The following is a 12499-nucleotide window of genomic DNA, read 5'->3' on the forward strand; positions in this document are numbered from 1 at the left end:
GCAAATAAACTATAAACAAATTTAAGGTCTGATCATTCAATGTTAAGTAACATTAAATCTTAGACCATATTATTCATATTATGTATAAATAGCCACAAATACCATGTGGTATACTAATGGTTCATGGAAATCGATAGAATTTCTTTAAACAGTAGAGATAAAATGTAATTGGCAAAATTTTTCCAAACCTTTGATTTTGCATGGATATTGAAGCCCTTGAACCAGTTGTTAGTCCTTGTGAAATTTAAGACAGTAGTATTTTATCTAAATTAACAAATATTGAAGCTCTCCACCACCCCACATCCTAAAAATGTTTGCCACGCTACTGAATCTACAATTATTTTAAGAGGTATAAGTATTTAAAATGTCTACACATATATAAAAGCTCTACAGAGGAATATATATACAATTAAATACCTAATTAACACATGATTTATTAATTTATACCATGGACTTTAGAAGATACTTGTAAAGTTGTAACTCACAAATAATTCATTGTTTAATCTTAGTGAAATCAAATCATTAATGGTTGCATTAAAGCAAAAACAATTCAAAATCCTACAAATCCGGTACATAGATTTGCAAAATAAAATTTTTTTTCTACATCTTTATGAAGTTGGTTTTCCAGTAGTGGTAGAAAATAAAATTTATTAACTAAATATTGTGTGAATACTTAAGAGATGAGTCCAATAGTTTTAGGACAAATACATATATTTTTAATTGCTTAATTAGTATCAATAGTTATTGACAAAGAAATAATATAAATATTATTTAGCTTTGCCCATTATTTAATATTAAAACTTAAGACATAAAGTTAAATGCATAACCAAAGATATAATATATTGTTTTGACCATCACAGAATCAACAAAATATATCTCAATTTGAAGAGTTTTTTTTTCAAAACTTCAAAATATGCAAAATATTTTACTACTATATAGGGACATCTAATTAAAATATTTTTGTGACAAAACCATCCAACTCATTTTTTTTTTCTATAGCTTCCTAGATTTATTTTGAATATTACTGTAGTCTACAATTGATAGTACCTAAAACATATTATATTTTTAAAATGAAAATTTCAGTACACAAATATAATGTTTAATTGAAATATGATTAGTGAGCTGCAAGATTATTTATTTATACCCTTATTAAGTATATGTTCTATGAACTATGAAATATTTTAAGAAAACACAAACAAATTCAAAATAAAAATAAAACGAGACAACAATAAATACATTTTATTGACATTTATAAAAACTAATTATTACGTAGGTAAGATAAGTTTTAAACAATAATAAACAATTATAATTATATTCATAAAATTTAAAAAAATGTCATCAATAATAGATTTGTAAAAAACAATTAATATTCAAAATCACATTTTATATCTAAAAAATAGTATGATACAGTTTTATTACTTAAACAATATAACTGTTTGGCTGAATTAAACAAAGTTAACTAAATAAATAAGGATGTTTAAAAAAAAAAATTAATTAATTGAAATGCTCCAATATCAAAAAGTAAAAACAAATAAATATATATATCAATATAATATTTAAGATATCAGTCTATTTGGTCCCCTGTGTATAGCACAAATAATAATTGGAATGAAACGATTTTTTAATTTTTAATTATTATTAGATTTTAAAACAGCCCAAAGTCCGGCAGCTAAACTAAACCCGAAGAATAATAGACCAAATCTCATTCTTGGTCTGATCCATATGGGTACATAACGGAAAGCTTTGTTGAATACTGGCTGGTCTTGAGCTGCAAATTTCTTGTTCTTTATCCGCTTTGCATTTTCTTCTCGCTGATCATTTAATAACTTGGCTCTAAAATAATATGATAATTATAAAAAAAAAATTTTTTCGATTTATGATATACAATATTTATAGATATAAGATTAATGTCTTACTCTAGTATTACTCTTGCGTCAACTTCTTGTTTGACATTAGCAAGATCATATTCTTTGTACATTTTTGTAGCTTTATCCAATATTATTTCAAAATTTAGGCTTTCAGGAATCTGTTAAATAAAAATGTATATATTAAATAAGTGCATAAGAATTGTAATTTATTTAATACCTTAGATAAGACCATGTGAACACATGCCATATCACAATCAGTATTTAAAACTTCATCACGTCTGGCATTTATTAATTGGGCTATAACATACAAGATGATTTCTTTTGGTGATGCTAGAAAGAAATCAAATAATCTTACTACTTTTGAATGTTGGTCTAAGCTATGACTAAACCATGATATTAACCAAGGAAGAGCAAATATTGTACCAATACCAGACCTAAAAGCATAATTATGGATGTTATTTAAATTATCTGTATTAAAATCATAAATTTATTATTTAAGTATATAAAATAATATAGCTAGTTTATTAAAATAACTAATTATAACTGGATTAATTCTCACTTTTCAATAAATTCTTCTAATTCTGGATCAAGCTTTTTAATTAACGGAAAAACATGTAATAATAGATATGATGTTTCTTCCATAGTTGGCTTTAGAAATTCTTTTAGATGATGTAATGATAAATGTTTCATTATTCTATATGCTTCTTTTTGTCCAACTTCTATAAGAAAAGTAACAGCAACATCATGATATCCCTGAAGTAATAATAATAAAAAAAAAATGTAATGTAACAACAAATATACTATATAAAAACAAACTTTTTAATACATAATAGATACAATTGAATTATTTTAGTATTGAAAAATTAGAATTTAATTGGACCTAAATAATAAATTGTATACATTTTTTTTATTATAAAACAAAAAAATTTAAATATGAGCTAAAAGAAATAAAAAAATTTACTATCAAATTGTCTAGAAAATTAGATATACTATAGATAAGACTGCATTATTATACTTATAAAATATAAGTATAATATATCAATACATATTACATAATAGGCAGCAATGTAGCATCAATAGTTAAATGGAAAATCTGTAAATAATATAACCAAAATATATTAAAATTAAAAAATAGCATAATAAAGTATGTAAAGCTAAATTTTAAATTAATTAATAATATTATATTTAAACATTCAATACTAATTAATCAATACTAGAAGTTTTGACTTCTGATTACATTAATAGAATAGGTTACATTAATTACTTGGTAATATTTTAGATCTGGATATTCTTTAATCACACTTAGTATAATTGCTATCAATTCTTTTTGCAATATACCAATTTTCTCATATGATATACCAGGCGGAAATCTTTTTAAACATCTCCTTACATCCATATCAACTTGATGGTATTCAGGATGGTCCTTTATAATGTCCAAAGGATATAATTGTTCATCATTGCTCGGTATGTTCAATAACAGTTTCCACGCTTCAAGACGTACTAAGCCTGTTGTATTTTTTTTTTTAACAAATGTTTTATTTTTATTTACATAATTATAAATAGAATTTATACCTATAATGTTATTTAATAAATAAATAATAGTTTACAATGTTTTAAAATATTGCAAACTGTACAAAGTATATTAAACTTTAAATCATAATAATCTAATAAACCACATTATAAAAATAAATTTTTTTGGAGGCTACTAATATAAATATAAGATATTCTGGATAAAAAAACCATTAATAACTACAAACTATTGTCAAAGCTATTTTTATAGTTTATTAAAAACAATTTGATAAATTATGTTTAACAATATCTTAAAATGTAATAATATATCAAATAATGTAACAATATCAATATATGATTTTTAAAGGCAACATGTGGTCTATGGGTCATAGGTTTGGCATTTAATTATGTTTAATTAGGGTAGAATATTTAGAATATTATAATAAATTATGTTTAGTTAACATAAAAAAATTAAACTAGCAAAGAAGTCTTGTTAAATATTTAGCAGTAAATTAACATCTGCTAATTTCATTTAAAAAATATTATCCATATTTTAGTGCAAAATAGATTAGAATTTTGAAAAATCTGCTATTTTTATTGTTCTTTAAATATTTAATTTTTTTTTCTTTTATTGAATAAAGTTTTAGCAAGTATTTGTATAAACAATAAAAATGCTCTACCATTACATAAATGTATTCTTTTATATTTCTACAAGATTCTTTCCTATATTAATTAAAATATTATAATATTTTTGAGTACCTAATTTTTCAGTTACCAATAATGTCTCATAATGGTTCTAACGCAGATTTATTTTCAAATATTGATATATTATTTTTAATATTATGCTGATATTGCTTATTTTAATTAAACTCCTTAAGATAACATTAAACTCAATTTATATCTCCATCTCACAAGGGCATAACATAGCGAATTTATGCTCAGAATTTCATGTTTAGTTTCAGTAGACTTAATTTTAGAGTAAATCAACTTATTATTATAACTTAATGATGGGAATTTTATCTGTGTTTGTATGTAGGATTTTTACAATAATTCTACTTTTAATTGAGTTATGAATATTTTAAAAATGCATTATTTTGTATTCTGCAAAACTATGAAAAAATTGAATTATCGTAAAAACCCACACATGAACACAGATTAAGTTCTTACCATTAAGTTTCGTAATAATTCAATTTACTATAATATTAAATCTAACAAAAAAAAATGTGACATGCTGAGAGTAGATAGCTATGTTACATACTTGTAAGACAAAGATAACGAATCAAGTGTAACAGCCTTTTAAAAAGTCTAGACTTTTCTCTGAATATTAAGAATTAATTAAATATTTACGTACTTATCACCAATCCTCCATCACTAATAGCTAAATCTCTTAGACGATTTATATCTTGGTTTTTACTTTGTAATATTTTATTCAGTTCATCTACTTTGCTTTTATAGATTTCAGGCACTTCATTCATAACTGTAAATTAAAATTGCATTCAATTATTTGAAGATTAAATAAAAGTATGTATATAAACACTATTTGACACTAATTATTTTAATTTAATTAAAAACAGGAAGTGACATCACAGTACAGATTCACCAGGCGTGCACTCAGGAATTTCATTCAGGGAGGAGGCTTACAAATTGTCCTACTAACTTTCTTTACACCCGAGTAAAAAACAATTACCACTATGTAGGTTTCTACATGAAAAATTGAAAAATTATTGCAGTAGCAAAACATGAACTCTGTGGCTCTAAGGTAGACAGGAGTTAGAGGCCCCCACAAACACAGAAATTAAATTTTTAAATAATGATACTAAAAAGTCTAATGCTATATGTTAATAATAATAAAATAAATATAAATAATGCTGATAATTGTTTTACTACTTACTTTATAGCATTACCAAGTTAAAAAGTTAAAAATGAACTTGTCAAACCTTTTTTTTTATAGAAAAAAATGTTTCAGGTTTTGACACACCCTCCGAACTTAAATACATCACTGAAGAATGTAAGTTTCTATATTTTTTATATTGTTAGATTTTATTTTATTTTTTTAATTTTTTTATTTAAGATAAGTATTAAATATTTAATCCCATTATGTAATTTTTGAATACATCTTTGAAGTAAACTGCAATAATTATAAACATATTGTGCATTGATGGATTTTTTGAACATTATAAATGTTAATATGTTGTTAAAATTGTATATTACATTATAATATTATTTAAGTATTATTAAGTACCTAGTTAGGTATACATTTTATTTTATAAAATATTAAAATATTATATATAACTTTGAAGTGGTTTGTACTTCATAGTCAGAATAAATCAATTTTCAAAGTAAAGCAACAAGAAAATAACATCTAATTATTTATGCCACATTCGCATATAATGTCTCTATTCACTAACATACAACAAATACATTTTACATTCACTATAATCATAGAACAAAAGACCATGTTTAGTGTAGTTGCATTACTAAATTGTGATATTTTAGTTATATTTGTTATTATTTTGTTTGGCATTGCCTCAATAGGGTAAGTCCTTTTAAGTCAAATCAAGGGTGACCATTTATGTGGACTTCAATTATAGATATTGTGTCAATTAGTCACATATTGAGATACTAATTATAGCATATAATGATTTGATTAAGCTCAAAAAAGAAAACTTCCAAAAGTTGATTTCATTATGAGAAAAATTTGTTAAATTTTGAAGAATTAAATAATCAAAATAATTAAACTATAAAAATATCAAATTCTACAAGATAAATTAATAATGACATTGAAAAACTATCTAAAGGCCTTGAACCCTAATTTAAAAAGGATAAAGAATAATTGAAAACAAACATAAAAATAAAGAATTGATTTGAATATCTTTCCCAAAGTCTTTTAATTACTATGTTTCAACACACAATACATAAAAAATAAATGCAGAAAAAAATGGTTGAATATGGTTTAACTGGTTTTGAGTGTTAAGATAACGTATGTACAAATAAAAATAATTTATTTCAGTAGCAAACACTTTTTTCCATAAATAATTTTTTTTATTTATTAAAATACATTTTATGCATTAGATACATTGTATACCGGTAGATCCATAAGTTAAGAGGGCGTCACATCCGTATGTGTTGTCTCCATTTAACAAGTACATATTATAGCAAATTTTATTATATAGCATATTTTATTTAATATAGCACTCAACAGATCACATTTAGCTCCGTTAGTTTAAAAATTAGAGTGAATCAACTTATTATGAAACTTGATGGTAAGAACAAGAACATTATCTGTAATTGTATGTTCAATTTTTTAGCAAGTTATGCGTATTTAATATAGCTTAATTAAAAATACTCATAACTCACTTAAAAACTGAATAATCATAAAAAATCAACATATAAACATAGATAATATTTTTACTATCAATTTTTTTATAATAGGTAGATTCATTCTAATTTTTAAACAAACAGAGCTAAACGTGATTTGCTGAGTATATATTTGCTATGTTGTGCATTTGTAAGACAGAGACAATACATGCAGGTGTTACATCCTCTTCAATCATACTGTAGACAATGCACATAAAGCTAATGCAATAATTTATTACTTATTATTCAAAGATTTGGATTTAGATTTAGATTTGGCTCATTAGTGGCACATAGTGGCTGCTAAGACAGTTACATTTATATTTATTTAAAAAAAATACTCCAAATGTCTATTTTATACAAAACAAATACCTAACACTTTAAAATACTCAGTTATATTATTTGCTATAAATAAAATATGTAGGTAGTACAATTAAATTAAAATAAATTAGCATCAAGTAATAGAACACTTTTTTTTTAATTAACATGGGAATAATATTAATTATTAATAAAATATTATTATTATTAATTCACCTAAAACCTACTATTAGTTTAGTAAATGTTTGTTGTATTTTATTTATATATTTATATAATATAATATATATAATAAGCATATAAATTATACAATAAGTATACAAGCAAGTAAGTTTCCGGGTAAGTAATATGATTTATACTTAATTATTGGTATTAAAAAATAGGTGTACAACAGCATATAAATGAAATGAACATTTAGATTGTACCTATTAAGCAATTTTATCACGAAGAACAGTAGACAAAAAACTGAGATTATTTTATAAGTCCGAGCATCATAACAATGATGAATTTATTTTTAAGCAACACTTCTCAGTATATTAAAGACTAAGGCATAATATAACGTATTTATGTTTATTAAAATACAGTACCTATATAAATATTTTGAAAAATGTCAACGGTTTATGGATTTATTCAAAGAACAGTTAACAACTTAAAGATCTCTTAAACTGATTTAATATTTCTACTGTTTGAAGATGTTTATACTTACTTTATAGCTTATTTATTACTAAACAGTTTTAAATATTGTATTTAAATACAGCAAAGATGTAACAGTCGAAATGGGGGCTAATAAAACTCCGTTAATTATACAGAATCAAAGTAGTTAGTGGTACCTAACTGATTGGAAAAGGATGCATAGTCAAGTAGCACAAACCCTGACTGCCTTGACCTAGCTAACCTAACAATAGCTCTTACCGGTAGTGAAACGAAAAAAACCAATTTCATAAGGCAGGGGTGGACAACTGGCAACCCGCGGACCGCATCCGGCCCACAAACTTTTTTTATCTAGCCCACATTACATTTTCAAATTACATCATACAATTTCAAAGTCAATCGTCTACACTCTATGGTACGTCTATGCTAAATTAAAATGCATATTTTGAATGAATTTTTTTTTTGCTCTCTATACTCTGACCCGCTAAATTTTAATTTTCTAAAAATTGGCCCTCTAATAACTTTCAGTTGCCCATCCCTGCCATAAGGTATAGATATACTCACCCTCGTAAAAGTCCACCTTCGAGTAACTGGAATCGGACGAATTGCCATCAGAATCTTCGTGATCTGTCGTCATCGTAAACTTCAGGGTAAATGTTCAAGTGCAAAAATAATTTGAGAAAAACTGAACAATAATGTTGCGTGGTTGTCGCTGTAGAACAGTTTTCACGCCTTTTTCGTTGATGTGTGTTCGGAAAACTCGAAATCACTTTTACTCACCGCGACAATAATATTGTAGCCAACGGACTGAGTCGTTACTTTTATCCAGTTAACGGCTGTTGCACGGGTTGCGGATCATTAGTCACCACTAAAATTATTATTAATATTATTACGTAGGTATTTGTGTTATTATAATATTAATCATTATAATCTATGATTATTATTATAGCGAACGCACAACGATTGACTACGTTTACGATGTCGACTTGCGCTTTATCACCGTACTGTTATCACTCTCACCGAGTCGCAGTCCAACCGATCGACCCGCCGCCTGGCACCCGTCGACGTAACGTACCGCACGTACACCAACACATTGGCTCGGTGCATAGGTGCCTACTAAAATATTGTCTATTGTTATTGAGTGTTATCATAAAATTTATAGGTAGTCGAGATCGTGACTTTATAATCACTATACTACATAATAACATAAATAAAATATTACATTATGAAATAGTCTATTCGTAATATGTCGAGGGAATTCGCTATTTTTTTTTTCTTTCAATCTAATGTTACGATTAAATATTCGATTACAAATTACAATAGAAGTTGCAGTATTTTGTTTTGTAAGTTATTTTTTTTATATTCTGAATAGAACGATTGGAACGATAAATGTACCTATTGCTTTTTTTTTTTTTACTTTTACGTCTGTCATCACTTTTTGTAACAGTAAAAATGCATCATTTTAATGGGAGTCGATCCCGCCTGTGTTTCTATCAAAATAGACCAATCATACGCTTACCTACTATTCCGTCTATCTTAGTCGTCGAATAAAACTTCTAAAAACATTCTTGAATTTCTCATAAAGTTTACTTTACTAGAATAGGTACGAAAAAGATTTTTCCACTTTTTTGAATTTGAACTCCCTAACACAAAATTACATTTTTAAATGTTAATACATTTAAATGATGGAAAAACTGATTAAGAAATATCAAAAATTTGATTTCAAGTAAATTTCATAAAGAATTAAAATATGTTTTCAGAAATTATAAGATCAATACTTTTGACCAAAAAAATAAAACAAAATTACTAATATTCATGTAATGCGTATTGCGTTATTGACAGGTATTATAGGTATATATTGTATGTGAACCTATACGGGAGTGCTTCGGTATTCCTATTACAGGCTTACAGCACTACACACAGACACTCACACTATTACACTAATGATTACTTTTTAGTTATTATCTAGGTATTGAAGTAAACATTTACACAATTCAATATACATTTAATATAAGGTTCCTCATGGCTCGTATATGTTTTTTTTAAGCAATTTAAAATTATCAAAAATACATAGTCATAATTTATTGTATGGATATTTGAAGTTACAGGAAAATATATATCTAAGACTTTAGTTATAAATCTTATATAACTATTACCTATTTATAAGATAAACGAATTTTTATTTACGGGGATTTGAATATTTGATACCGACCGTTACTGTCTTGTCTAACACACGGCACATAGAAATTTAGATGTGTTTTTTGCCAAACGTACTGATTGATCTAATAAACAGTAAAGTGATAATTAAATCCGAAAACAGATTTAAACTTTTTGTGAAGTCTACTTGACATTTCTCACACTATTTTTTTTCTTAGCAACTTTTAATTTATACTTTTTTTGGATTTAAGCTGATAAAATCTAAAATGTAAGAAAGTCGATGTCAAGTATACTTCACGACAAAATCAAATCTGTTTTAGATTTATTCTACATTTATCTACATTTCAGTCTACATTTATACGTTCCGCGTGTATTAGTCAATAGTCATTAGAAAGTCGGTATCAAAACTCCGAAATAATATTAAATTTGTTGTATTACAACTTACAATACAAGATATATTAATATAGAAAAGTTATGAAATTTTATCCATATACAAATGGGTATATTAGGTACCTAAAATTAAATAAAAATTTAACACGTCTACATCAGTAACCTAATCAACGAAAAGATAAATTCATTTGAAACCTACTAAAGAGTAACTTCCTCGTTTTTTGTAGTTGTTTGTTATTTATGTTTTATAGTTTTTGGTTTGAATTTCTCATATTAGGTACTTCAAATGTAATCGTATGAGTTTTGCAAACTGTTGCTTAAATTTTTATAGAAAAAACTACAAATTAGTAAAAATTAATAATATTTATATAATAAAATAACATAACTATATAGGTTAAAATAAAATAAAATAATCTTTATTTTTATAATATGTGCATATAGATTCGTATACGAATCTATAGTAACTGATAAGTAACTGCCTAGTAAAAATATATATTGTTCATTTAATTTTTTAGTGTCATCGTATTAATCGTATTATAATTATTATAGACATTTCGATAGTTAATAGATTATAGATATAAAAGACAATAGAATCCCTGAACAAAAGTCCGATAAAAAGAAGTCCGGCGTAAAAAATTCCGATGGAATAAAAGTCCCAAATTTAATAGTTATTAAGTTAAGTCACTTAATAATATTTGCTTAGGTCTAAGGACTAACCATATATTATATTACCTATGTTATAGATTATCACTTTAATTCAAAAGTCGTAAATTAAAAATTTATTACACACATTATTATCTTTACTTAGCTTTCTTTAATTTTAAAAGTGAATTTCTATGGATAATAGTTTGGTTATTTTGGCAAACGCTCAGTCTGTGTCATTTTTCATTAATTGTGTCCGTGAAATCCTTATTGTGTTTTTAAATCCAACAATTTTTTTTAGTGAAAATGTAATTATAAGTAAACGAAACACAAGTTCCAATTTCACATTAAAAATTAGTGTAAAACAAAAACATATTTTATTATTATTTATTATTATTGTATTTTTGGGATATTTAAAAGAATTCATAAAAAAAATAAAAAAAAATAAATATAAATAAAAAAAAAAAAAAAATATTAAATAATATTAAATAAATATATTTTTTTAATAAAAATCGTATTTTGTAACAATTGTAGTAATTGTACTGTTTTTTGAATATTTTGTTTTATTTAGGTATGTAAAAAAGTAAATAACTTAAAAAAAATGTATAACCGTAAATACAATAATACAATATTATAATTTAGGTAAGCAAATATTTGTAAATGGTTATTTTTATTCCATTAATAATTATTAATATAAATCGAATAAGAGTTCATTAATATATATATATATATATATATTAATATAATTTTTAGAAATACATTTTTACCGGACTTTTATTCCGGCGAACTTTTTTCGTCGGACTTTTTTTTGCTGGACTTTTAAGTATAATACCAAGATAATACTGATGGGTCTTAAATTAAAGTTAAAATCGCTATAAATAAATTCTTATATTAGATGACTCAGAACTTCACATCTTGTCTTCACTTTTTAGAATAGCTATATAATATGGTATGTAAAAGCCAATTGACAATATTCTGTATAAATATATTTGTACCTGTACGACATCCATTTTACTTAGTCGATATTTATAGTAAGAAATAAAAATAAAAAATACAGAATTATATAACTGTGGGCTGTGGCTCTAATATTCTATTACAATTAATTATTAGTTATTACATGTGTTATGTATAAAAAAGTTATAAATTTTAAATTTTAAACTGTTTTAGTTTGAATACAATATATGGCACATTGGCACATAGGTAGTCATCAGGTAGGATCATATTAATATTATAATATCATGTATACTTTTACCTTACACGTATTTATCAATTACAAGAAAAAAAGTTAAAAGTACCTAAAATATTTTTTTTTCCAATAAGCATTTAAAAGTTCACAATAAAATGCTGCATTCTGGAAATTTGATGATATCGAGCTAACCGGTAATACGGTTAATACTTAAAACCACAATAGCTAAAAATTCTTTGAATTTTATCGCAGTTTTTAAATGCGTTATTACTTATTATACATAAAAAAAAAATAATAATTTATCAAACATTGCAATAAATGTGATGAGTAGAAATTTCATAGAAGTTAAAATAAAGAATATCATAAGTAGGATTTAAACTTTCTGTTGTAAAAAAGTCATAAATATGTATAAAGTTTTGCACTTAAG

At 24.7% G+C, this 12499-nt stretch overlaps 2 protein-coding genes across 2 annotated transcripts in view; one reads left to right on the plus strand and one right to left on the minus strand.

The window, feature by feature from the left end:
• Positions 1 to 1223: 1223 nt before the first annotated feature.
• Positions 1224 to 8793, minus strand: LOC132924236 (TBC1 domain family member 20). The gene is made up of 8 exons (XM_060988418.1): positions 8656 to 8793; positions 8262 to 8565; positions 4729 to 4854; positions 3133 to 3374; positions 2428 to 2621; positions 2086 to 2302; positions 1917 to 2026; positions 1224 to 1833 (listed from the first exon to the last, which is right to left on the minus strand). The coding sequence occupies exons 2-8, from the start codon at positions 8332 to 8334 to the stop codon at positions 1629 to 1631; spliced, it is 1167 nt and encodes a 388-aa protein (XP_060844401.1). The 5' UTR covers positions 8335 to 8565; positions 8656 to 8793; the 3' UTR covers positions 1224 to 1628.
• Positions 8794 to 8921: 128 nt separating this feature from the next.
• Positions 8922 to 12499, plus strand: part of LOC132924235 (FYVE, RhoGEF and PH domain-containing protein 6-like) — a 35876-nt gene continuing 32298 nt past the window's right edge. Inside the window, exon 1 of the mRNA XM_060988415.1 lies at positions 8922 to 9040. The gene's annotated coding sequence lies outside the window, so the exon portion shown is untranslated. The remainder of the gene's footprint in view (positions 9041 to 12499) is intronic.

Source organism: Rhopalosiphum padi, chromosome 3, assembly GCF_020882245.1.
Source record: "Rhopalosiphum padi isolate XX-2018 chromosome 3, ASM2088224v1, whole genome shotgun sequence".
NCBI lineage: Eukaryota > Metazoa > Arthropoda > Insecta > Hemiptera > Aphididae > Rhopalosiphum > Rhopalosiphum padi.

Excerpts from the sequence above, each read along its gene's own strand:
- LOC132924236 (XM_060988418.1), bottom strand. The coding sequence starts at position 8,334 with ATGACGACAGATCACGAAGATTCTGATGGCAATTCGTCCGATTCCAGT. Across the intron at positions 3,375-4,728 it reads TGATGGAGGATTGGTGATAA|GCTTAGTACGTCTTGAAGCG; the intron begins GTACGTAAATAT and ends AAAATACAACAG. Across the intron at positions 2,027-2,085 it reads TTCACATGGTCTTATCTAAG|ATTCCTGAAAGCCTAAATTT; the intron begins GTATTAAATAAA and ends TTTATTTAACAG.